The following is a 26,931-nucleotide window of genomic DNA, read 5'->3' as shown; positions in this document are numbered from 1 at the left end:
ACATTTCCCAGAATTACTGACTTTCACGTCTTACAGTAATGCTGGACTGTCATTTCTCTTTGCTTATTTGAGCTGTTCTTGCCATAATCTGGACTTGGTCTTTTACCAAAATAGGGCTATCTTCTGTATACCACCCCTACCTTGTCACAACACAACTGATTGGCTCAAATGCATTAATAAGGAAAGACATTCCACATTCCATTAACTTTTAACAAGGCACACCTTTTAATTGAAATGCATTCCATGTGACCACCTCATGAAGCTGGTTGAAATAATGCCAAGAGTGTGAAAATCTGTCATCAAGGCAAAGGGTGGCTACTTGGAAGAATGTAAAATCTATAATCTATTTTAATTTGTTTAACACTTTTTTTGTTACTACATGTATTATTTCATAGTTTTGATGTGTTCACCATTATTGTACAATGTAGAGAATTGTAAAAATTAATAAAAACCGTTGAATGAGTAAGTGTGTTCAAACTTTTGACTGGTGCTGTGCATACATACATACAGACATACTATACATACTATACATACATACTATACATACTATACATACATACATACATACATACATACATACATACATACATACATACATACTATACATACATACATACATACATACATACATACATACATACATACATACATACATACATACATACATACATACATACATACCTCTCCTTCGTATCATCTGAGATCCCCAAGGATTGGAAAGCTGCCGCTGTCATCCCCCTCTTCAAAGGGGGAGACACCCTGGACCCAAACTGTTACAGACCTATATCCATCCTGCCCTGCCTAGCTAAGGTCTTCGAAAGCCAAGTCAACAAACAGATCACTGACCATCTCGAATCCCACCGTACCTTCTCCGCTGTGCAATCCGGTTTCCGAGCCGGTCACGGGTGCACCTCAGCCACGCTCAAGGTACTAAACGATATCATAACCACCATCGATAAAAGACATTACTGTGCAGCCGTCTTCATCGACCTGGCCAAGGCTTTCGACTCTGTCAATCACCATATTCTTATCGGCAGACTCAATAGCCTCGGTTTTTCTAATGACTGCCTTGCCTGGTTCACCAACTACTTTGCAGACAGAGTTCAGTGTGTCAAATCGGAGGGCATGTTGTCCGGTCCTCTGGCAGTCTCTATGGGGGTACCACAGGGTTCAATTCTCGGGCCGACTCTTTTCTCTGTATACATCAATGATGTTGCTCTTGCTGCGGGCGATTCCCTGATCCACCTCTACGCAGACGACACCATTCTGTATACTTCCGGCCCTTCCCTGGACACTGTGCTATCTAACCTCCAAACGAGCTTCAATGCCATACAACACTCCTTCTGTGGCCTCCAACTGCTCTTAAACGCTAGCAAAACCAAATGCATGCTTTTCAACCGTTCGCTGCCTGCACCCGCACGCCCGACTAGCATCACCACCCTGGACGGTTCCGACCTAGAATATGTGGACATCTATAAGTACCTAGGTGTCTGGCTAGACTGCAAACTCTCCTTCCAGACTCATATCAAACATCTCCAATCCAAAATCAAATCTAGAGTCGGCTTTCTATTCCGGAACAAAGCCTCCTTCACTCACGCCGCCAAACTTACCCTAGTAAAACTGACTATCCCACCGATCCTCGACTTCGGCGATGTCATCTACAAAATAGCTTCCAATACTCTACTCAGCAAACTGGATGCAGTTTATCACAGTGCCATCCGTTTTGTTACTAAAGCACCTTATACGACCCACCACTGCGACCTGTATGCCCTAGTCGGCTGGCCCTCGCTACATGTTCGTCGTCAGACCCACTGGCTCCAGGTCATCTACAAGGCTATGCTAGGCAAAGTGCCGCATTATCTCAGTTCACTGGTCACGATGGCTACACCCACCCGTAGCACGCGCTCCAGCAGGTGTATCTCACTGATCATCCCTAAAGCCAAAACCTCATTTGGACGGCTTTCCTTCCAGTTCTCTGCTGCCTGCGACTGGAACGAATTGCAAAAATCTCTGAAGTTGGAGACTTTTATCTCCCTCAACAACTTTAAAAATCTGCTATCCGAGCAGCTAACCGATCGCTGCAGCTGTACATCTGTAAACTACCCACCCAATTTACCTACCTCACCCCCATACTGCTTTTATTTATTTACTTTTCTGCTCTTTTGCACACCAGTATCTCTTCTTGCACATGATCATCTGATGATTTATCACTCCAGTGTTAATCTGCTAAATTGTAATTATTCGATTTATTGCCTACCTCATGCCTTTTGCACACATTGTATATAGATTCTCTTTTTTCTACCATGTTATTGACTTGTTTATTGTTTACTCCATGTGTAACTCTGTGTTGTTGTCTGTTCACACTGCTATGCTTTATCTTGGCCAGGTCGCAGTTGCAAATGAGAACTTGTTCTTAACTAGACTACCTGGTTAAATAAAGGTGAAATAAAAATAAAATAAATAAACATACATACATACATACATACATACATACATACATACATACATACATACTGTCACGTTCTGACCTTAGTTCCTTTTTTATGTCTTTATTTTAGTTTGGTCAGAGCATGAGTTGGGGTGGGCATTCTATGTTGTTTTTCTATGTTTTGTTCTGTTGTTCTATTTCTATATGTTTGGCCTAGTATGGTTCTCAATCAGAGGCAGGTGTCAGTTATTGTCTCTGATTGAGAGCCATATTTAGGTAGCCTGTTTTCCTTTGTGTTTTGTGGGTGGTTGTTTCCTGTGTCTGTGCCATATGGGTTTCGATTTTCGTCTGTTCATTCACGTTGTTATTTTGCATTTTTGTAGTGTTCAGTTTTATATATTAAAATGGGAACTTACCACGCTGCACATTGGTCCGATATCTCTTACTCTTCCTCAGAAGAAGAGGAAAGTCGTTACACATACATACATACATACATACATACATACATACATACATACATACATACATACATACATACATACATACATACATACATACATACATACATACATACATACATACATACAAACATACATACATACATCAGCATGCAAAGGCTATAAGGAAGTGTGCTGGAGCACTACAACTATTTAAACCACACCAATGAACTGTATCATCCTCTCAAGTTACAGCGAGAACTCTTCTCACACATTAAATAATTAAAGTCTAAAATCATTTGCAGTCTGAAAAATAGTGAATTCTTTAGCTTGAGGAATATGGATCAAAGCAGATGCTAAACTAGCGGGTAGTGATTAATGGGGTGGCGTTGCAGGTTAGAAATCAAACATGAACATTACAGTGTGTAAATTAGCCCATAACAGCAGAGTCGGATGGAGATCTCATCTGCTCAAAAGTAAAGCTGTATTTTCTGATAAGGCGTAGGCCAGGTTACAGATCAGCAACATGTTCAACATGAAGCCAAACACTGGTGTGCTGCTGCCTCTGGGAGACTCTGGGTGCTGCAGCTGGAGCCTTAGGTGGGTCAGACCTCTCTAGTATTAGATCAGTCAGATGATGCATTTTCAGTCTTGTCTTTATATCATATCGTCAAGGTTTCGTAACATACGATATGGTTTGTTCAACAGTGTTTTTTGTGGTGTTGCATCCACAAGCTGCTTCTATACACATTTAATGATGTCTAGGAGGCTCAACCTTGAACCATGGCACTGTACTAGGTCTTTGAGGCTCTGCATTGGATTATACAGCTGCCGTAATGCACACTGGGCCTCTCTCACTTTATCTTCTGTGTAACTCTGTCTGGAAATCAATTCTTTAAAATATATATATATATTCATATTCATTCATATATATATTCATCGTAGTGCTTAAACAAGTTTTCAATACTGGCTGTTGCCGTTTTGAATATCCTCAGCACTGTGCTGAAGATTTGTTTTAGTGAATGAAAACAGTTACAAACTGCTGCAAAAGCTCAATTTGGTTTTAATTAATGTGGCAGAAATAAGTAGGGGAAATCACCTAACATGCCGAACTGTTGTTACACGATTCCACATTTAGATGAATGACATTATCATCCCTATTTGTTAAATTGTTCCTTTCAAAATAGAAGATTGGGTGCTCATTGCTTTATAAATTCCCTGTAAGTCACTAAGTCGGTGGAGAAAATCTCCACCATCTGAACTATTGCTTTTCAAGCATGGCAAAACTGGTCCTTGGGAGAAACATGTTATGCTCATTGTTCATGTTTCCTGGGTTTTGTCCTGTTGACAGGGGAAAGATAATCCTTGCTCTCTTAACAAGGATATTATCTTCTCCACTGTGGAGAGCTTGTTTTTGGTAAATATGCCACATATGATGAATCGTTCCTTGTATTGTCATTGCAGAAGAAACATTATTTTCACATACCTGGGAGAATACATTTTTTTCACTTACGTTAAAATCCCTAGAATTATAAAACATCTTAATTAAACACCAACGAAGATACTATATATATATATAGTATCAACAGTTTCCCGTGTGTATCAAGAACAGTCCACCACCCAATCGACACCCAGCCAACTTGACACAACTGTGGGAAGCATTGGAGTTTAAATGGGCCAGTATCACTGTGGAATGCTTTTGACACCTTGTAGAGTCCATGCCACATGATTTGAGGCTGTTCTGAGGGCAAAAGGGCGGGGAGTGCAACTCAATATTCCAAAAATGTTCTTAATGTTTTGTACACTCAGTGTATATAAACATACTGTATGTATAACTATGGCTGTTGATTAACTATGTTGATTCAGAGCACATTCAACATAACCGATAAACCTTAAGCCCAAGTATAGTTTTTCATATTTAATGTGTTATTTTATTTTTTGTATTTTTTTTGCTGGCAGGTAATCTGGTGACGGACTTCATGGAACTGCACTTGGGAGCAGTTCTGTTGTGGGTCCTGGTGTTGGACTGCTGTGGTTGGGCTGAGGCTGGTATCCTCTACCGAGTCCAGGAGGAGCAGCCCCCCAGCACGCTGATAGGCAGCCTGGCATCAGACCAGGGCCTGCCAGACTCTGGTCACTTGTACAAGCTGGAGGTGGGCTCTCCGTACCTGCGTGTGGATGGGAAGACAGGGGACATCTTCACCACAGAGATCCCCATAGACAGGGAGACACTGAGGGACTGCCGCAGTATTGTCAGGGGCAAGCCCTGCTTCCTGGAGTTCGAAGTGTCCGTCACAGACCTAATCCACAACCAGAGCCCCAGGCTCATTGAGGGCCGCATCGAGGTCCAGGACATCAACGACAACACGCCACAGTTCCCCTCCCCCGTGCTCACCATCTCTGTCCCAGAAAACACCCACTTGGGCGCTCTGTTCTCCATCCCCCTGGCCACAGACAGGGACTCAGAGAGGAACGGGGTGGCCGACTACGCCCTCACCGCTGGGCCAGACGCGGCAACGCTCTTCGGCCTGCAGGTGGCGGAAGACAGGGGGGAGAAGCTGCCCCAGCTCATCGTCCTGGGCAGTCTGGACCGGGAGCTCAAAGACTCGTATGACCTGACAATCAAAGCTGTGGACGGAGGTAACCCCCAGCGCTATAGCAGTGCCTTGCTGAGAGTGGTGGTTGCTGATGCTAACGACAATGCTCCAAAGTTTGAGAAGGCCACGTACGAGGCAGAGGTTTCAGAAAACAGCCCTGTGGGACACTCTGTTTTGCAGGTAAAACATTCTTTTAATATTGCAGAGTGATCAAGGCGTTGTGTACGCTACTGTATAGATTGGATACAACTTTGACCGTGAGAAGATAAAGTGTTTTATATCCACAACTCATTAGGGTCCAACATGCAGTGCTGGGTTTCTAGATTTTTACCATGATGAAATGCCTGAATGAAGTTACTGAATTTGCAATTTCACAGTGTAGTCTTATTGAACTGCTGCCAAAAGCAGCAAAGCTTGGCCAATTTATTGAACGTTTTTTGAACAATTAGCCCACTCAATAGAGTTTCTTCCCGAGCGGGTATTTTGGTTGACAGTTTTTAAGTCAAATAAACACTCAGTGTACATTTATTTTCATTACACATGTGTCTCTCTGAAGCTAGGATGGTGTGTTTTCATATTATGGCAAGATATGTTTATAATATGCACATTTAGACTCCCTTGCTTATTGGCCTCTTGCTGTAAACTAACTTCAATGACATTGGGCTGTACACCTAAACCCCTTACCCATACCTCCATATGCTAACATAATCCCTGAATTCTTACCCTGATCCCAACCTCTAACCTAATCCCTTGTCTCTGATTGCAGGTGAAAGCCAATGACTCTGACATGGGCCCCAATGGAGAGATAGAATACACACTACACCAGGCATTAGACCCAGTGCCAAAACTCCTGAGAATTGATCGCTCCAATGGCATCATCTATGTCAAAGGGCCCTTGGATCGGGAAGAAATCAGCGATTTGACATTCTACGTAGTGGCCAGGGACAAAGGTCCCCAACCCAAAAGCTCCAAGACCTTTGTGACAATCCAGGTGACTGACCAGAACGACAATTCCCCTGCTGTGGAGATCCGTGGGATCGGCCTGGTGACCCACAGTGACGGTGTGGCCAACATATCAGAGGACATGCCAGTGGGCACGGCGGTGGCCCTCGTCCAGGTGTCTGACAGGGACGAGGGGGAGAATGCAGTGGTCACCTGTGTGGTGGCGGGGGACGTGCCCTTCCAACTGCGCCCGGCTAGTGACTCGTCCACTAACAAGAGGAAGTACTTTCTGCAGACTACAACCCCCTTGGACTATGAGAGGGTCAGGGAATACCGTGTGGAGATTGTGGCTGTTGACTCTGGCAACCCAGCTCTTTCCAGTACTAACTCATTGAAGGTGCAGGTGACTGATGTTAACGACAACTCCCCAGTGTTTTCCCCAACCCTGTTTGAGGTTGTGTTTGCAGAGGAGAACCAGCCAGGGGACAAGGTTGTGGACGTGGTTGCCACGGACGCTGATAGCGGAACTAACGCCGAGCTGGTCTATAGCATCGTAGCAGACACATCTACCAGGGGCCTGTTTGAGATTGACCCTGATTCAGGAGAGGTGAGGGCACGGAGCTCACTGGACAGAGAGCATAAAGAACGCTATGAGTTCCGGGTCACTGCGTCCGATAAAGGTTCTCCCAGTCACAGAGGAACAGCCACGGTCGTGGTCAAGGTGCTGGACCGCAATGACAACGACCCCAAGTTCATGCTAAGTGGCTACAGCTTCTCTGTTCTGGAGAACATGCCCCCACTCAGTGCCGTTGGCATGGTGACTGTGCTGGATATGGATCAGGGAGAGAACGCCAGAGTGCAGCTCTCTGTGGAGCCAGACGGAGGGAAGTTTGTGATTCAGAATGGAACAGGAACCATCCTGTCCAGCATCTCCTTTGACCGGGAGAAGGAGAGCAGCTACACCTTCCGCCTGAAGGCCGTAGACGGGGGAGAGCCTCCCAGGTCCTCCTATGTAGGCGTTACCATCAATGTCCTGGATGAAAACGACAATGATCCTGTGGTCACCAAGCCCTCCAACTCCTCCTTCAGACTCCTGTCCCCTCTAGCTACCCCAGAAAGCCGTGTGGAGCTAGTGGAGGCTGAAGACCTGGACACTGGGCCCAATGCAGAAATGGTCTTCAGCATCACTGGAGGAAACCCTTATGAACTCTTCAGCATCTCCTCCACTACTGGGGAAATCACCCTGGCCAAGGAGCTGACCCGGAAACATGGTGGGCTCCATCGCCTGGTGGTGAGGGTGAGTGATGCGGGCAAACCCACACGCCACGCCACTGCCATGGTGCACATCTACGTCAATGAGACCATTGCTAACATCAGCCTGGTGGAAGCACTGGTGGGACACAGTCTCTACACCCCTCTGGAGACAGACATTGCTGGTGACCCTGACTACGGCCTGGCGGCCCAGCGCAGTAACATTGTGTACGGAAGCCTGGCGGGAGTGGCGGGCGTTGTCTTGGTGATCGTAGTGGTGGTGTTTATCCGCCACCGCATTCAGCGGGAGACGAAGAGCGGCTACCAGGCTGGCAAGAAGGAGAACAAGGACCTTTACGCCCCCAAGCAGGGGCCAAAGAATGGCAAAGGCAAGAGGGGCAGGAAAGGAAAGCCCTCCAAGTCCCCTAAGCCCTTGGGAGAGGAGGAGGAGGTCAGTCTCCAGAAGAGTCTCAAGTTCAACCTGGATGGGGTCAACGACAGCCCCAGGATCCACCTGCCCCTGACATACCCCCCAGGTAGCCCTGACCTTGGCAGACACTACCGCTCCAACTCTCCCCTACCATCCATCCAGCTGCAGGCCCAGTCTCCCTCGGCCTCCCAGAAGCACCAGGCAGTCCAGGACCTCCCTGCAACCAACACCTTCGTAGGGACTGGAGGAGACGACAATTCAACAGGCTCAGACCAGTACTCGGATTATAGCTACAAGGCCAGCCAGCCAAAGTACAACAGCAAGCAGGTAAGAGCCAGAGCTTCGAAAGCAAAACAATTATTTGTTTAAATTGCCTGTGATAATGGTAGGAGGTGGTGTGTTGTTAGTGGAGTGGCTGTGATATTTAAGGCTATGGATGGGGGCCATTAATGTTGGAAATTCCACCCCAAAAATAGTCAAGCAGCCGTTTCAGAATGTTGTTGGCTACCTGCTTTTTATTGCCTGATTTACACACACAATCAGTAAGTAAAAAAGGCTTTAGTAATTAGGAAAACTTCCATCCACTTGGAGGGAGAAAGGGCACATGGGAGTAATAAGAAACAGCTTTTGGACTCCTCTTTTACCGGGGTGGAGACGAGTCTGCCTCTCCTTCTCCCCCCTCTTCCCCCTCTTCCCATGGATTCATTAATCTAGCTGGTGAGCGGAGGAGGTGAGGAATAGGGCGAGGTTCATGTCTGAGTGACTTACTCTTACACTTCTGCTTGACCTCACGCCCTGTGGTCCATACAGGTCACATGCTCTTATCTTCTCACTGCACTGCACTCCACTTCACTTGGCTTGGCTCTGACCCTTCTACCATTGCCATGGAAACAGAAATATTAATAGTCTCAGAGAGGATTAGAATGCAAAAATAAATTAGGGAGAGTATGTCTGCATGTCTCTGTGCATATATGCGTGCTTGCTTGAATGACTGATTGTGTGCCCTTGTGTGTGTCTGTGTATCTACAAGTGTCTATTAGCTTAACCTGACCTGCGCGGTACAATATGTGCAAGAAATTATCCTATTCTTCAGGAGAAATGGGTGACTGGGCTCTGAATATGTGTGGGACACTTTGAGGATAAGGAAGCTTATCTCCAGCACCCAGTCAGTCACCACTGGTTGGCTAGTGCCTGGTGGGTAATTTCAGCAGATGTTGTCTGACAGCTTGGACAATTGCGAGCCCCTGTGGGTTAAGAGAGTCAGTAGTGTGTACAGTCACCACTGTCTCAGTGATGGACAGCATATACGAGCAAAGTGACAATGAACTGTAGCCCTGCAGTGGTTGTGCATGTTTGGGTCTATGTGAGTAAGTCTGTATTTCCAGGTGGGCTTTGTGTTTGGGTTGTATTTGAGGATATAAATGTCTAATCTAGCTATGTGCTACTGCTAGTGTCTGTGTTGTGTGCACCTGTGCATCAAGCTAGCCTCCTCACCTCTCTCTGTTTGTGTTTCTCTGCATGAGTGTGTAAAGTGTTTCAAAACATGTGTGAGTTGATGGAAAGGTGCCGCAAAAACACGGGCAGATGTTAAAACTCATGTGACATACCTCAGCAGATGTTACCTCATGTATGGCATCCCCTCTCCCATCAGGAAGAACAGATTGACCAAAATAAATAATAAAGTTGCTGCCTATTGGAGTGACAGATGTGGAGTGGAGAGCTTACTCTAGTCAACCATGCTGGTCTAAACAATGACTCACATTTTCAGTGGGGATGTGCTCAGGTGTCTGTGACTAGAACTGAGCTTCCCCAGGATTCTTGGCAGTGCTGAATGTAAACACACTGGTGCTACCATTCGCTGTCAGCACATATTCATATCTCTGGCAGTTTCACCTCTTCTCCTTTTAGACCTAGCTCCAATAACTGGATGTAGGAGGGTGTTTCTCAAAATGCATACTGCCATGCTCTGAGCATGAAAATTGGAGCACGGGAGTGTCGTAGTATGTCCAAATCAAAGTACAGTATGCGAAACGGAGCACGGCTAGCACTTCTCTAATGCGTACTACATATTTTGCAGCATGCATCAATTCAAGCTTCAACAGAAAGTATGCACAGAAAAATGACGCAACCAAGTAAAAAATGCCAGACATTATTTGAGCTGAAGTGAGAGACTTCGGAATGATATGTTGCCTATTCACATCTCATATGATGCCTGACTACAATATTTTATCTTGATACCTGCCTACAATAGCTATGGACTTGCGTAAATTGCAAGCCCATAGTAAGTCAATAGGGCGAACTGACTAGCTACTACTGTTAGCTAGCCAAATAGCCACAAAGAATTATTAGCTAGCTAGCTAGCCATGAAGAATCTACCCATTAATTTTAGGTCCTGTTTGCCTGTTAAACTATATGGTTAGCTACATTATTATGATTCACATATAGCTAGCTGAGTTAAACTTTTGCTTTGTGTATATCTTGTTTCGTCTCTATTGCGATTGTCCTGGCTGGAAGAAGGTTCAGTGAATGGCTAAGTCCATAGTAAATCAATAGCGCTAACTGGCTAGCTAGCTAGCCGCTAAGAATTGGCAGCTAGCTACCCACGAATAATGTACATCTAACTTGCATAACATACGTTTTAGGTAATTTGTGACGGTTAACTAGCTGGCTAGCTAGATTATTACGATTCACATAGAGCTTATTAGATAATTATGAAGTAAAATATTTGCTTTGTGATATGTTGTTTTTTCTCTATTGTTGCCATTGTCCTGGCTGGAAGAAGGTTCAGTGAATGGGGAGATGCAGCGAGAGGTAGGGAGAGTGTGAGTGCTTTACAAATGTAATGTTTTATGCATTCTTCACACTCTTATCCTCACAATAACGTACTCAAGAGAACATCCTTGGAGAATGCACTTACAGCATGGGAATGTGGAGCAGGGTAGTATGCATATTGAAAAACACCCTTAGTGTACAAAACATTAGGAATGTAGACTGACCAGGTGAATCCAGGTGAAGGCTATGATCCCTTATTGATGTCACTTGTTAAATCCACTTCAATCAATGTAGATGAAGGGGAGGAGACAGGTTAAAGAAGGATTTTGAAGCCTTAAGAGAATTGAGACAGTTTCCCGTGTGTATGAAGAATGGTCCACCACTCAAAGAACATACAGCTAACTTGACACACCTGTGGGAAGCATTGGAGTCAACATGGGCGAGCATCTCTGTGGAACGCTTCCGTTTCCTTGTAGAGTCCATGCCCCGACAAATTGAGGCTGTTCTGAGGGCAAAAGGGGGTGCAACTCAATATTAGGAAGGTGTTCCTAATGTTTGTACAATCAGTGTATTAGGATCAAGTAAACAACCACTTAATTTCCCAGTGGCGTCATCTGGTCTGGACAGAGCTGTGTGAGGCCTATGGCTGTGTCCCAATCCAAAGGCAGCTGCCTACCGGCCTCCAAAGACCTTAGTAGGTAGGACTTTTCCAGTAGGTAACTGTTATTTAAAGACCTTAGTAGGTAGGACTTTTCCAGTAGGTAACTGTTATTTAAAGACCTTAGTAGGTAGGACTTTTCCAGTAGGTAACTGTTATTTAAAGACCTTAGTAGGTAGGACTTTTCCAGTAGGTAACTGTTATTTAAAGACCTTAGTAGGTAGGACTTTTCCAGTAGGTAACTGTTATTTGGGGCAGCATCACGTGACAACGCATTCACATTCCACCGAGTGCCAGACATTTAGTTACATTGTAGTCACTGTAGCACCGTGAGCAACTAGTGCTAGCAATTCAGTGAACAACTATCGCAAAATGGAAATATCTGACACAAATAGCAAGATAACAAGTAACAGAATTGATCTCCTCAGTACCTGTTCATGAATTAAGTTGACACCGACCAGAATACTTAGCCTACAGTATAGGGTCCTCCTCCAGCATATTGCTTGGTCTGCAGCTCCATCTTTGTGGAATGTGGACATGACAGGTAGGGTTGTATGCATGATACAAACTACAGTTTTTTGAGATAGCTAAGCTATTTTACTGACTATTTAAGAATGATTAATAGCCAGAATAATAGTGTTTCACTGTGAAGCTAATACTGCGTTAGAGCTGCTAATGTTTTATTCTAATGAGTAGGCTTGCATTGTGATTCCTAAACTATCACACCCGCACATATTATTAAATGACTCTGAGCTCAAGATAACATGATTTTATATTTGTTGATAACTAATATTGCAAGGTGATATGATGCAATCTAACTCGATTAGAAGGCTACATCCTAATGTTAGCTAAATGCATTGAATACCCCAAAAATATACTGGCATGTGATAAAGGATAACATGTCCAATATAACTATATAAATGCATATCTAACAGGAATATACAGTGCGTTTGGAAAGTATTCAGACCCTTGACTTTTTCCACATTTTGTTGCATTACAGCATTATTGGAAAATTGATTCGATTGTTTTTCCCCCTCACCAATCTACAAAAAATACCCCATTAATAACAAAGCAAAAACTGTTTTGTTTTTTTAGAAATGCTTGCAAATATATAAAAAATATAAAACTGAATTATCACATTTACATACGTTTTCAGACCGTTTACTCAGTACTTTGTTGAAGCACCTTTGGCAGCGATTACAGCCTCGACTCTTCTTGGGTATGATACCACAAGCTTGGCACACCTGTATTTGGGGAGTTTATTCTATTCTTCTCTGCAGATCCTTGCAAGCTCTGTCAGGTTGGATGGGGACCGTCACTGCACATTCGGAGACTTTTCCCGAAACCACTCCTGCATTGTCAAGGCTGTGTGCTTAGGGTTGTTGTCCTGTTGGAAGGTGAACCGTCACCCCAGTCTGAGGTCCTGAGCGCTCTGGTGCAGGTTTTCATCAAGGATCTCTATACTTTGCTCCATTCATCTTTCCCTCAATCATGACTAGTCTCCCAGTCCTTGCCTCTGAAAAACATCCCCACAGCATGATGCTGCAACCACCATGCTTCACTGTAGAGATGGTGCCAGGTTTCCTCCAGACGTGGCGCTTGGCATTCAGGTCAAAGAGTTCAATCTTGGTTTCATCAGACCAGACAATGTTGTTTCTCATGGTCTGAGAGTCTTTAGGTGCATTTTGGCAAACTCCAAGCGGGCTGTTATGTTCCTTTTACTGACAAGTGGCTTCCATCTGGCCACTCTACCATAAAGGCCTGATTGGTGGAGTGCTGCAGAGATGGTTTTCCTTCTGGAAGGTTCTGCCATCTGCACAGAAGAACTCAGGAGCTCTGTCAGAGTGACCATCATGTTCTTGGTCACCTCCCTGACCAAGCCCTTCTGCCCTGATTGCTCAGTTTGGCCGGGAGGCCAGCTCTAGGAAGAGTCTTGGCGGTTCCAAACTTTTTCTGTTTAAGAATGATGGAGTTCAATGTGTTCTTGGGGACCTTCAATGCTGAAGAAATGTTTTGGTACTCTTCCCCAGATCTGTGTCTCCGACACGATCCTGTCTCAGAGCTCTACGCACAATTCCTTCGACCTCATAGCTTGGTTTTTGCTCCGACATGCACTGTCAATTGTGGGGACATTATATAGACAGGTGTGTGCCTTTCCAAATCATGTCCAATCAAATGAATTTACCCCAGGTAGACTCCAATCAAGTTGTAGAAACAAATCAAGGTAAATGTAAACAGTGTAATGTAAACAGGATGCACCTGAGCTCAATTTCGACTCTCATAGCAAAGAGTCTGAATACTTATGAATATGAAGTATTTCTGTTTTTACGTTTAATACATTTCGAAAATTTTCAAAAAACGTATTTTCACTTTGTCATTATTGGGTATTGTGTGTAGATTGATGAGGATTTTATATTTATTTAATCCGTTTAAGAATAAGTTTGTAACGTAAACAAAAAATGGATAAAGGCAAGGGGTCTGAATACTTTCCGAATGCACAGTATATTCAATTAAATGAATGCAGCATTGTAATATTATTGATGTCTTTCTCTTGCAGAGGATTAGTCAGATGAACTGCAGTGACCAGATGCCCGAGACTAAAAACATGTGGAGACATCAGCACTTGTCATTTTGAATAACTGTTAACATTTGTATTGTTTTTTCTGTATCTGTGCATGAGTCGTTAAAACACATGCCATTGTACAAAATAAGCAATTCCCAAGTGAGGGACATCAATGAGATTAACTTCCAACATACATAAGCTTGTTAAATACACGAGGGCACATTTTGTCAGGACAACCATGGGTTTTTGTTTTTATAGACAGGCCAGGAGTTTACAGGTTTTTGTTTTTAGAGACAGTCGAGGAGTTTTCAGGTTTTTGTTCCATCCCTAGCCCTTCACTAACCTATATCAACTAATTGTGGTCTACATTGAAAACTTGCAGACAGTGCATTCCCCTGGGACAGAAAGTGACATCTGTATTTTAGAATGCAAAAGTTACAATTTCCTGACAAATCTGCATGATTAACCATAACATCGGTGAATCTATTTATCTCTAACATTGTGATGTTGAACACTCCTGAATAATATCATTGGATATGGTGATTATCCTGGTGGCTAGGAGGTTCCCGACAAGTTATTTACATCTGTAGTGTGTCAGGGTGGGATGTCCTTCAAACCCGGAACAAGCAGAGACGAGAGGGGAGAAATGAACCTCACTGCTCAAATATCAGTGCTATTTCAAGTTGCTGAAGCCATACCTACCTTTATTAATGTGCAATCGTTTTGGTAACAGTTTTCCATATTTTTAAGCTTGATCAAGTTGTTTACACTACGAGTATAGTAACTTAGCCTCTAATGTAAACTAGTAACACCAAACCCAATGGTGCAACAAAATAGGGGAAGGGAAAGTGACAAGAGAAAGTTAGCTAACGTTAGGTAAACAGACACTGTATGCAGATTGCTAGCAAGCTAGCAAAACAGAGTCATCAACGGAATGCACAAATTATTTGGCTGGCTAACAAGCCTAGATTGAACAGAACACAGATGGCTGCATTTCCTATAGTTTTCATCAGATGTTGTTAATAAAATGTCTTATCTCCAAACGAGTCGGGCAGAAACGTTTTCTCCTGCCAAGCCATTGCAATGTGGTGCCCACTTTAGTCCCTGAAAACAGATGGGGAAAAAACTATTTGCAGCATGTCTTTAGCTGGCTAGCAAGTTCACCAATTAGTTATTTAAAAACTCTCCAGGTCTGCAATGGCTTCACAATTGACGCAATGCTGAATCTATGATTAGGCCTAGTTAGTTTACACGTTCATCTCTAAACAACCGATAAACAGGACGAAATCGACTACTAACTAGCTATCGCGTCCGGCGTGTTGGCAATGCTAGCTTTTTCAAGCAGAAATTTGCTTCTTGCAACACAAACAAAAGAACACCTCCTCCCAGCTGCCCACTGCACTGAGGACAGGAAACACTGTCACCACCGAAAAATCCACTATAATTGAGAATTTCAATAAGCATTCTTCTACGGCTGGCCATGCTTTCCACCTGGCTACCCCTACCCCAGTCAACAGCACTGCACCCCCCACAGCAACTCGCCCAAGCCTTCCCCATTTCTCCTTCTCCCAAATCCAGTCAGCTGATGTTCTGAAAGAGCTGCAAAATCTGGACCCCTACAAATCAGCCGGGCTAGACAAGCTGGACCCTTTCTTTCTAAAATTATCTGCCGAAATTGTTGCAACCCCTATTACTAGCCTGTTCAACCTCTCTTCGTGTCGTCTGAGATTCCCAAAGATTGGAAAGCAGATGCAGTCATCCCCCTCCTCAAATGGGGGGGACACTCTTGACCCAAACTGCTACAGACCTATATCTATCCTACCCTGCCTTTCTAAGGTCTTCGAAAGCAAAGTTAACAAACAGATTACCGACCATTTCGAATCCCACCATAACTTCTCCGCTATGCAATCTGGTTTCAGAGCTGGTCATGGGTGCACCTCAGCCACCCTCAAGGTCCTAAACGATATCCTAACCGCCATCAATAAGAAACAATACTGTGCAGCCGTATTCATTGACCTGGCCAAGGCTTTTGACTCTGTTAATCAGCACATCCTCATCGGCAGACTCGATAGCCTTGGTTTCTCAAATGATTGCCTCGCATGGTTCACCAACTACTTCTCTGATAGAGTTCAGTGTGTCAAATCGGAGGGCCTGTTGTCCGGGCATCTGGCAGTCTCTATGGGGGTGCCACAGGGTTCAATTCTTGGACCAACTCTCTTCTCTGTATACATCAATGATGTCGCTCTTGCTGCTTGTGAGTCTCTGATCCACCTCTACGCAGACGACACCATTCTGTATACTTCTGGCCCATCTTTGGACACTGTGTTAACAACCCTCCAGACGAGCTTCAATGCCATATAACTCTCCTTCTGTGGCCTCCAATTGCTCTTAAATACAAGTAAAACTAAATGCATGCTCTTCAACCGATCACTGCCTGCACCTGCCCGCACGTCCAACATCACTACTCTGGACGGTTCTGACTTAGAATATGTGAACAACTACAAATACCTAGGTGTATGGTTAGACTGTAAACTCTCCTTCCAGACTCACATCAAACATCTCCAAACCAAAGTTAAATCTAGAATTGCCTTCCTATTTCGCAACAAAGCATCCTTCACTCATGCTGCCAAACATACCCTTGTAAAACTGACCATCCTACCGATCCTCGACTTCGGCGATGTCATTTACAAAATAGCCTCCAATACCCTACGCAATAAATTGGATGCAGTCTATCACAGTGCCATCCGTTTTGTCACCAAAGCCCCATATACTACCCACCACTGCGACCTGTACGCTCTCGTTGGCTGGCCCTCGCTTCATACTCGTCGCCAAACCCACTGGCTCCAGGTCATCCACAAGTCTGTGCTAGGTAAAGTCCTCCCTTATCTCAGCTCACTGGTCACCATAGCAGCACCCACCTGTTGCACACTCTCCAGCAGGTATATCTCTCTGGTCACCACCAAAACCAATTCTTCCTTTGGCCGCCCCTCATTCCAGGTCTCTGCTGCCAATGACTGGAATGAACTACAAAAATCTCTGAAACTGGAAACACTTATCTCTCTCACTAGCTTTAAGCACCAGCTGTCAGAGCAGCTCACATATTACTGCACCTGTACATAGCCTATCTATAATTTAGCCCAAACAACTACCTCTTCCCCTACTGTATTTATTTATTTCGCTCCTTTGCACCCCATTATTTCTATCTTTACTTTGCACATTCTTCCACTGCAAATCTACCATTCCAGTGTTTTACTTGCTATATTATATTTACTTCGCCACCATGGCCTTTTTTTTGCCTTTACCTCCCTTATCTCACCTCATTTGCTCACATTGTATACACTTATTTTTTCTACTGTATTATTGACTGTATGTTTGTTTTCCTCCATGTGTAACTCTGTGTTGTTGTATATGTCGAACTGCTTTACTTTATCTTGGCCAGGTCGCAGTTGTAAATGAGTACTTGTTCTCAACTTGCCTACCTGGTTAAATAAAGCTGAAATAAAATCTATTAATAATAATACAATTTTAAAAAAGGGCTGATAAAAACCAGTTGATAAACATCATATGAAAGTGATCTGTTGATCATTTTAACAAAATGTTGGTGTTAAATAAACGTTATACTTACATTAAGTTATTCCTTATTCTTCTGAGAAATGTTTTCCCAAGTGGGCCCAACATTTGGGGAATTTTGGGATGCTGCCTTCAAAATCACCCCAATGAAGGCACCTTGGAGCAGCATTTTAAGTTACTTTAGGATTGGTACATGCCCATTTTGATGTCCTCCTAGAAATGCTGCCTCAAAGGGCAGCATTCTTGTCGATTGGGACACAACCTATACAGTTTACGTGTGTTTGTGTTTGTGTAAGTGATTGAGCTTGACGTTAAGGCATGGTGGGGTCACGAGGTTGGGTTCAAGGATTCATTTATAGGTTTTCCCAACGTGTTCTACCTCACTCCGAATGTGTGAAATTACATGATGGTTGCCGGGGAGACCATTAGCTTACATTGAGCCCAGTGTTGATAATTAGCCCATTCAGGCCAAAGATTGGACACCTTTTTACATAGCATTTTAATGATGTGTCCCTACTCCTTAGGAGAGAAAGAACCAGTGTGAGAGATATTAGCACACAGTGAAAGATCAAGGGAAAGGCCTTCCCAGTTCATTTTTAAGTGGGCGTGATGAGCGCTTGTGAAGCCGTAAATCTGTACTTAAATTAAATCCACACAATTAAAATGCCTTATTAGTCAGAGATAGCTGAGTGTTGTCCCCCTGTGGGGCTCCGCCTTCATCTCAGTACTGCAGTGGGCAGCTAGCTAACTCCATCTCCAGCCAACCTGAAGGATTCTCACAGAGGATTCAGGGCTAGCCTTAATTAACCCTACTCATTGTTCAACTGGCCATACACTGGATGAACTCTAGGCATCCCTGTGAGCTGGGATTAACCCAATTTGGGTTCGCTATCTGAGAGGTGCAGAGATGCATTTCAGGGGGCGAGGCCACAAGCAGAATCTCCTCATCTCCACAGATGGTTTACAACACGGTCATGCCTAATACTCAATTTCTTGCTTTCTTCCTGAGACCTCAGAAACCCTCAGATCAGAGCACATCCATGATGTATTTAACTGCAGTCGTTCTCTCGTTCTCTTCTGCTCCCTCGCTTCCTCTCTGTTTTTCTCCCCCCTCCTCTAACTATTTCTCTCTTGATCCATCCATCTGGAAGTCACCCTTATCAGACACATAGTCACACACCCACACCCACACTCAGACACATGGTGCAGATACATCTTCTACTATCTGATTCAAAACATTCTACCAGACACTTCCCACACATCCTCTGTAGCAGAACTTAGTCAGGGAACAACGTAGAATTAGGAGGAAGTATTTGGTAGCAGACCAAGACCCGCCTTCACCCTGAGGGGAACAACAGCAATTATCTGCAAATATTTTGTTCGTAGATACTGGAGAGACATGTCCCACTGAGGGAAATTCACCATGTAATGACTAATTCTAATACACCTGGAGCTACAGCAAGCCTCCCACTGGGGTGATAGAGTCAACACAGTGAGGACAAGGAAGACAGCCGAGAAGCAAACAACTTCAATTAGCACACTGGCTCTAATGAAAGTGGGGGTCTTTGAACCAGGACAAAGGGATTGATTTCATTGGCATAGGATTTTTAGACAGAGTAGTCTAGGTTTGCCATCTGAGATTGCCAGGCCTGGCCTTGCATTAAGGGATTAGCAAGAGTGCAACTTCTCTGAGATGGACTTGTCTGGGCTGGGTGGACTCTGAGACGGTATGTTGGGTGTGAACGGTGAGAATGTAAAGTGAAATCACAGTGCACTCTGTGCTGCCGCTGTGTTGAAGTGGGCAATTTAAAGCTAACTTTCCCTTGATTACCTGTTAAAAGAGATTACAGCTGGAGACCAAGGAGACTCTCGGGGCACATTCAATCCAAACCAAACCCACAGGCTAGCTAGAGCAAACCTACAGATGGGTTGCCATATTAACTTATATATGGCACCTGTACACAGGAAAAAGGAAGACGATAATGATCTTCAAGCCCAACACGCTCCCCTATAACATGATTCTGGCAATACCACTAATATATTCATATCTGTGACGCAATAGAATTCTATTCCCTTTTCCCCCAACCATAACCTCGGTTGATTTTATCAAATTATCTGACTTGCTTGTTGATGCATTTGGAAAATAATTGGCAAATAATATTAGAAAGTGACACTCCCAGCATCTATCTGAACCCAATGGAAAGCTGAGCCTTTGGGTCCCTATGTTCTCTTCTCACTTCTCTGCAGACAGAGAAGCTTTCTGCAGGCTGCCCATGGTCAGATTCCCACTTTTATGTAAACATTTAATGAGAAGCTCCTTTAGGTAAAGCTGTGTGGAGGCTCAGCTCCCTGATGGCATTGCCTTTAGCTCAGATATTTTATCACCACACATCCCAGCCTCCTTACCTTCTGCCAGGCAGATTAGTGCTTTTATCAATAAGCAGCTTACTGCCAAAGCGTCCCTCAATAATGTGCCATGGTATTTTCGCTCCTGCTGCTATAACTCTGAGGCTCCTCTCTCTTCCCCATCTCCCTCTCTCTCTCCCTATGTCTTCCCCTCTCACTCTTGCACTCTTTCTCCTCTCTCTCATTTTCCCACTTTCTCTAACTCTGACTATTGTTAACTATCCTCTCATCTGTAAGTGTGAGCAGTGTGAAATCTGCCTGTGTGTAGTTAAGCAGGGTTTGGCTAATTGTCAAAGATTGTTGTTTTCTGAAGGCCATATAACTATCATGTTTATTTATAGGGCGGCGCACAATTGGCCCAGCGTCATCCGGGTTTGGCCAGGGTAGGCCGTCATTGTAAATAAGAATTTGTTCTTAACTGACTTGCCTAGTTAAATACAAGTTCAATAAAAAAATGTAATACAAATTTAGTCAGAGTAATCACTCCCACCTATCCAGTGTGGGAATTGATTAAGATAAAAACCCAGACTAGACTGTCTCTAACCAAGCATTGGGATGGTCAAACCAATGGAAATGTACAGAACCTCCAGAATGTTTAACATTGCAGAGGTGTTTAGTCCCTGAGAGAGAGAGAGAGAGAGAGAGAGAGAGAGAGAGAGAGAGAGAGAGAGAGAGAGAGAGAGAGAGAGAGAGAGAGAGAGAGAGAGAGAGAGAGAGAGAGAGAGGAGAGAGAGAGGAGAGAGAGAGAGAGAGGAGAGAGGAGAGAGAGGAGAGAGAGAAGAGAGAGAGAGGATAGAGGAGGAGAGAGAGGATAGAGAGAGAGAGAGAGAGAGAGAGAGAGAGAGAGAGAGAGAGAGAGAGAGGAGAGAGAGAGAGAGGAGAGAGAGAGAGAGAGAGATGAGGAGAGAGAGAGAGAGAGAGAGAGAAGGAGACGAGAGAGTGAGAGGAGAGAGAAGAGAGAGAGAGAGAGAGCTGAGCTGCGTCCGAGACAGATGAGAGGAGAGAGAGAGGAGAGGAGAGACAAGAGTCTATCTCTACTTCACTTCCCCTCTGGACAAAGTACATCACCTACCCTATGCAAATTCCCATAATCCCACAGACCCCAGTCCCTCTAACTCCCTCCGAATACTTGACATGCAGATAGTCTACAGGTCAGATAAGGAACCCAGACAGAGCCTGGGAGAGTCAGTAGGAGAACAACAACAGACTCATCAACAGACAACAGACCCATAACCACATTAGAGGTCCTGTATAGAGCACCCAAAAAATCCATTAGGAAAGTATACACCTTTAATGCTACTTAGCCACAGAGGTGCCCAGTTACACAGATTCAATCAAGTTTATTTATTTAATTGTAGATTAAAATGTCATGTTTTGCATAATACCCAAGTCAGCCAAAGGCCACATTTCATTGGAAATCTTTAGACCCAACAGATTTTTATCTGTTCTGCTGTGGTTACACGAGGCTCATTTCAATACATCATTATTAGAATGATAATTCCAATTTACACAATGTTTCAGTAAGTTAACAGAGACATGGATGTCAGCAATACTTGCTGTGAAGTTGATTTTATCGGTAACCGTTATGCACTGATTCATTTTTTCATGTGTTTACGGTGTTTCTATCTCTGAGTGTGTAAGATGGCGCCGGAGCAGAAGGCAGACGGCAGACGTTTTACGTGCCCCCAATTGATTGTGTTTTTTTGTTTGTTTTTCTGCGTTGTTTGTAACTTATTTTTTTACTCTTTTTGTACATAATGTTGCCGCTACTGTCTCTGATGACCAAAAATAACTTCTAGACATCAGGATTGCGATTACTCACCACGGACTAGCAGAATACTTTTTCTTCTTTCACGACTCTGATAAGCCTGAGGCGGAGGATATATGGCCCCCTCGGGAACAAGCCCCGACCCCAGTGATCTGTGTGAAGAGGAGACGGAGAAAGAGAGGCCGGAGAGCGGGCTGCCTTCTGAGAAGTCGGAGGCGATCGAATAAACCCCTTTGGACAATTGGACAATAAAATGGACGAGTTACTGGGAAGAATAAACTACAAATGGGATATTAAAAACTGTAACATCTTATGCTTCACGGAGTCATGGCTGAAAGACGACAATATCAACATACAGCTGACTGGCTATACGATGTACCGGCAGGATAGAACAGCGGCGTCTGGTAAGACAAGGGGCGGCAGTCTATGTATTTTTGTAAACAACAGCTGGTACACAATATCTAAGGAAGTCACGAGCTATTGCTCGCCTGAGGTAAAGTTTCTCATGATAAGCTGCAGACCACACTACCTACCGAGAACATTTTCATCTATATTCTTTGTAGCTGTATACATACCACCACAGTCAGAGTCTGGCACTAAGACGGCATTGAATGAGCTGTATTCCGCCATGAGCAAACAAGAAAACGCTCACCAAGAGGCAGCGCTCCTAGTAGCCGGGGACATCAATACAGGGAAACTTAAATCAGTTTTACCAAATTTCTATCAGCATGTTAAATGTGCAACCAGAGGGAAAATAACTGTGGATCACCTATACTCCACACACAGAGATGCATACAAAGCTCTCCCTCACAACCCCATTTGGCAAATCTGACCATAATTCCATCCTCCTGAATCCTGCTTACAAGCAAAAATTAAAGCAGGAAGCACCAGTGACTAGATCAATAAAAAAATGGTCAGATGAAGCAGATGCTAAGCTACAGGACTGTTTTGTTGGCACAGACTGGAATATGTTCCAGGATTCCTCCAATGGCAGTGAGGAGTACACCACATCTGTCATTGGCTTCATCAATAAGTGCATCGATGATGTCGTCGATTACGGACATACCCCAACCAGAAGTCATGGATTACAGACAGCATCCGCACTGAGCTAAAGGCTAGAGCGGCCGCTTTCAAGGAGTGGGACTCTAACCCAGAAGCTTATAAGAAATCCCGCTATGCCCTCTGACGAACCATCAAACAGGCAAAGCGCCAATACAGGTCTAAGATCGAGTCATACTACACCGGTTCTGACGTTCGACGAATGTAGCAGGGCCTGCAAACCATTACAGACTACAAAGGGAAGCACAGCCAAGAGCTGCCCAATGACACAAGCCTACCGTATGAGCTAAACTACTTCTATGCTCGTTTCGAGGCGAATAACACTGAAACATGCATGAGAGCACCAGCTGTACCGGAAGACTGTGTGATCACGCTTTCCGCAGCCGATGTTAGTAAGACCTTTAAACAGGTCAACATTCATAAGGCCGCAGGTACAGACGGATTACCAGGACGTGTACAGCGAGCATGTGCAGACCAACTGGCAAGTTTCTTCACTGACATTTTCAAACTCTCCCTGTCTGAGTCTGTATTATCAACATGTTTTAAGCAGACCAACATAGTGCCTGTGCCCAAGAACACTAAGGTAACCTGCCTAAATTACTACCGACCTGTAGCACTCATGTCTGTAGCCATGAAGTGCTTTGAAAGGCTGGTCATGGCTCACATCAACACCATCATCCCAGAAACCCTAGACCCACTCCAATTTGCGTACAGCCCCAACAGATCCCCAGATGATGCAGTCTTTATTGCAATCCACGCTGCCCTGGACAAAAGGAGCACCTATGTGAGAATGCTATTCATTGACTACAGCTCAGAGTTCAATACCATAGTGCCCTTTAAGCTCATCAATAAGCTAAGGACCCTGGGACTAAACATCTCCCTCTGCAACTGGATCCTGGACTTTCTGACGGGCTGCCCCTAGGTTGTAAGGGTAGGTAACAACACATCCGACACGCTGATTCTCAATACAGGGGCCCCTCAGGGGTGTGTGCTCAGCCCCCTCCTGTACTTCCTGTTCACTCATGACTGCACGGCCAGGCACGACTCCAAAACCATCATTAAATTTGCCGATGACAAAACAGTGGTAGGCCTGATCACCGAAAACAACGAGACAGCTTATAGGGAGGAGGTCAGAGACCTGGCCATGTGGTGCCAGGACAACAACCCCTCCCTCAACGTGATATAGACAAAGGAGATGATTGTGGACTACAGGAAAAAGAGGATCGAGCACGCCCCCATTCTCATCGACCGGGCTGCAGTTGAGCAGGTTGAGAGCTTCAAGTTCCTTGGTGTCCACATCACCAACAAACTAACATGGTCCAAGCACACCATGACATTCGTGAAGCGGGCACGACAAGAGATACTTATTTTCCACCATAATTTGCAAATAAATTCATTAAAAATCCTACAATGTGATTTTCTGGATTTATTTTTCTCATTTTGTCTGTCATAGTTGAAGTGTTCCTATGATGAAAATTACAGGCCTCTCTCATCTTTTTAAGTGGGAGGACTTGTACAATTGGTGGCTGACTAAATACTTTTTTGCCCCACTGTATGTACATACTACCTCAACTAACCGGTGCCCCTCACATTGACTCTGTTCTGGAACCACCTTGTATATGCAGTTGAAGTCGGTAGTTTACATACACCTTGGCCAAATATATTTAAACTCAGTTTTCACAATTCCTGACATTTAATCCTTGTAACAATTCCCTGTCTTAGGTCAGTTAGGATCACCACTTTATTTTAAGAATGTGAAATGTCAGAATAATAGTAGAAAGAATTATTTATTCCAGCTTTTATTTCATTCATCACATTCCCAGTGGGTCAGAAGTTTACATACACTCAATTAGTATTTGGTAGCATTGCCTTTAAATTTTTTAACTTGGGTCAAACATTTCGGGTAGCCTTCCTCAAGCTTCCCACCATAAGTTGGGTGAATTTTGGCCCATTCCTCCTGACAGAGCTGGTGTAACTGAGTCAGGTTTGTAGGCCTCCTTGCTCACACACGCTTTTTCAGTTCTGCCTACAAATGTTCTATAGAATTGAGGTCAGGGCTTTGTGGTGGCCACTCCAATACCTTGACTTTGTTGTCATCAAGCCATTTTGCGAGACCCATTTGCGACCAAGCTTTAACTTCCTGACTGATGTCTTGAGATGTTGCTTCAATATATCCACATAATTTTCCTCCCTCATGATGCCATCTATTTTGTGAAGTGCACCAGTCCCTCCTGCAGCAAAGCACTCCCTCGCGTCTCCTTCCCTCGGTATGACGGCTGCGTGGTCCCATGGTGTTTATACTTGCGTACTATTGTTTGTACAGATGAACGTGGTACCTTCAGGCATTTGGAAATTGCTCCCAAGGATTAACCAGACTTATGGAGGTCTACAATTTCTTTCTGAGGTTTTGGCTGATTTCTTTTGATTTTCCCATGATGTCAAGCAAAAAGGCACTGAGTTTGAAGGTCGGCTTTGAAATACATCCACAGGTACACCTCCAATTGACTCAAATTATGTCAATTAGCCTGTCAGAATCTTCTGAAGCCATTCCATCATTTTCGGAAATTTTCCAAGCTGTTTAAAGGCACAGTCAACTTAGTGTATGTAAACTTCTGACCCACTGGAATTGTGATACAGTGAATTATAAGTGAAATAATCTGTCTGTAAACAATTGTTGGAAAAATGACTTGTGTCATGCACAAAGTAGATGTCCTAACCGACTTGCCAAAACTATAGTTTGTTAACAAGGAATTTGTGGAGTGGTTGAAAAACAAGTTTTAATGACTTCTACCTAAATGTATGTAAACTTCCGACTTCAACTGTATTGTCATTTTTACTGCTGCTTTTTAATTACTTGTTACTTTTATCTCTTATTATTATCCGTGTTTTTTGAAACTGCACTGTTGGTTAGGGGCTCGTAAGTAAGCATTTCAGTGTAAGGTCTACACCTGTTCTATTCGGCTCATGTGACTAATACAATTTGGTTTGATTTGCAGTTGATGACATGTTCTTCATTAACGCTGATTGGCTTACCTGAGGTCTCGGCTTTGCAGCAAGTGCTGTTTTATAAGGTTACTGTAGTAAAACATCATGTAACCAAGAAAAAGGCACAAACAATTCCCAACATAAAAATTTAATGACATGAATAATGTAGAACAGAATGGAGCAGAAATAGTGTATTGTGTGCCTGTCCTGAAGTTTATCCCACTAAACTGCACTCCAACACACAGCACCTCCTCTAGCACCTCCTCTAGCACCTTCTCTATAGCATAATGTCTAGGGAACACTGTATGCAGATGTGAGGGTTCTGCACACTGTCTCCCAAAAAAGGTGCTATCTAGAACCTAAAAGGGTTCTTCGGCTGTCCCCATAGCAGAACCCTTTGAAGAACCCTGTTTGGTTCCAGGTAGAATCCTTCTGGGTTCCATGTAGAACCCTCTGTGGAAAGGGTTCTACATGGAACCCAAAAGGAACTAAAAGGTTTTCTACCTGGAACCAAAAAGGGTTCTCGTATGGGGACATTCGAAGAACCCTTTTGTGATTAGTGCAATGCTGATTACGTTTTTATGTGTTTCACCCAAATCTTTAATAAGAATCCGACGTGTTTAAGGCAGAGAGTGGGAATTTCTAAATCCAAAATAAAGTCACAGCTGATTCCCCTGACTTGGCCGTAAATTATTGTTTCCTAGTGTATTGCTGTGGATAATAATCCACTTTTCAAAATCCCCTAAAAGCCCTGGAAAAAACACTCTGAAATAAGTTATTGCATAATTCCATTTCCCCTGCTGACCAATGCTAGCTGACATGAGAAGTGATCATTACTCTCTGTGTCTTCACCACACTAGAGACCAAGGATATTAGAATATTTCATGAATATTGAACCCTGCTGGCTCTTGGGTTGCTCCAAAAATATGTTCACTGCTGTTTCATGTTGGCACTGAAGAAGAACATGGCTTAATTGCATAAATCTCTGAAAATGGGATGAGGGGAGAACTCAGCATCTATGACAATGGGAATTGTTCTGATGGCTCGGCCTGCCAGTATCAGAGT

General features: G+C 43.9%; 1 protein-coding gene across 3 annotated transcripts in view; it reads left to right on the top strand.

The window, feature by feature from the left end:
- LOC129868832 (protocadherin-1-like) overlaps window positions 1-26,931 on the top strand; it is a 97,252-nt gene that overhangs the window by 7,742 nt on the left and 62,579 nt on the right. For all 3 annotated transcript variants that reach the window (XM_055943111.1, XM_055943110.1, XM_055943112.1), the window contains exons 2-3: window positions 4,825-5,642; window positions 6,229-8,412. In XM_055943111.1, the coding sequence (XP_055799086.1) occupies window positions 4,845-5,642; window positions 6,229-8,412 (2,982 nt within the window). In that variant the 5' untranslated portion in view covers window positions 4,825-4,844. The remainder of the gene's footprint in view (window positions 1-4,824; window positions 5,643-6,228; window positions 8,413-26,931) is intronic.

The sequence above is a fragment of the Salvelinus fontinalis genome, chromosome 13 (assembly GCF_029448725.1).
Source record: "Salvelinus fontinalis isolate EN_2023a chromosome 13, ASM2944872v1, whole genome shotgun sequence".
NCBI classification, from domain to species: domain Eukaryota; kingdom Metazoa; phylum Chordata; class Actinopteri; order Salmoniformes; family Salmonidae; genus Salvelinus; species Salvelinus fontinalis.
This window is presented reverse-complemented; position numbering and strand designations above follow the sequence as displayed.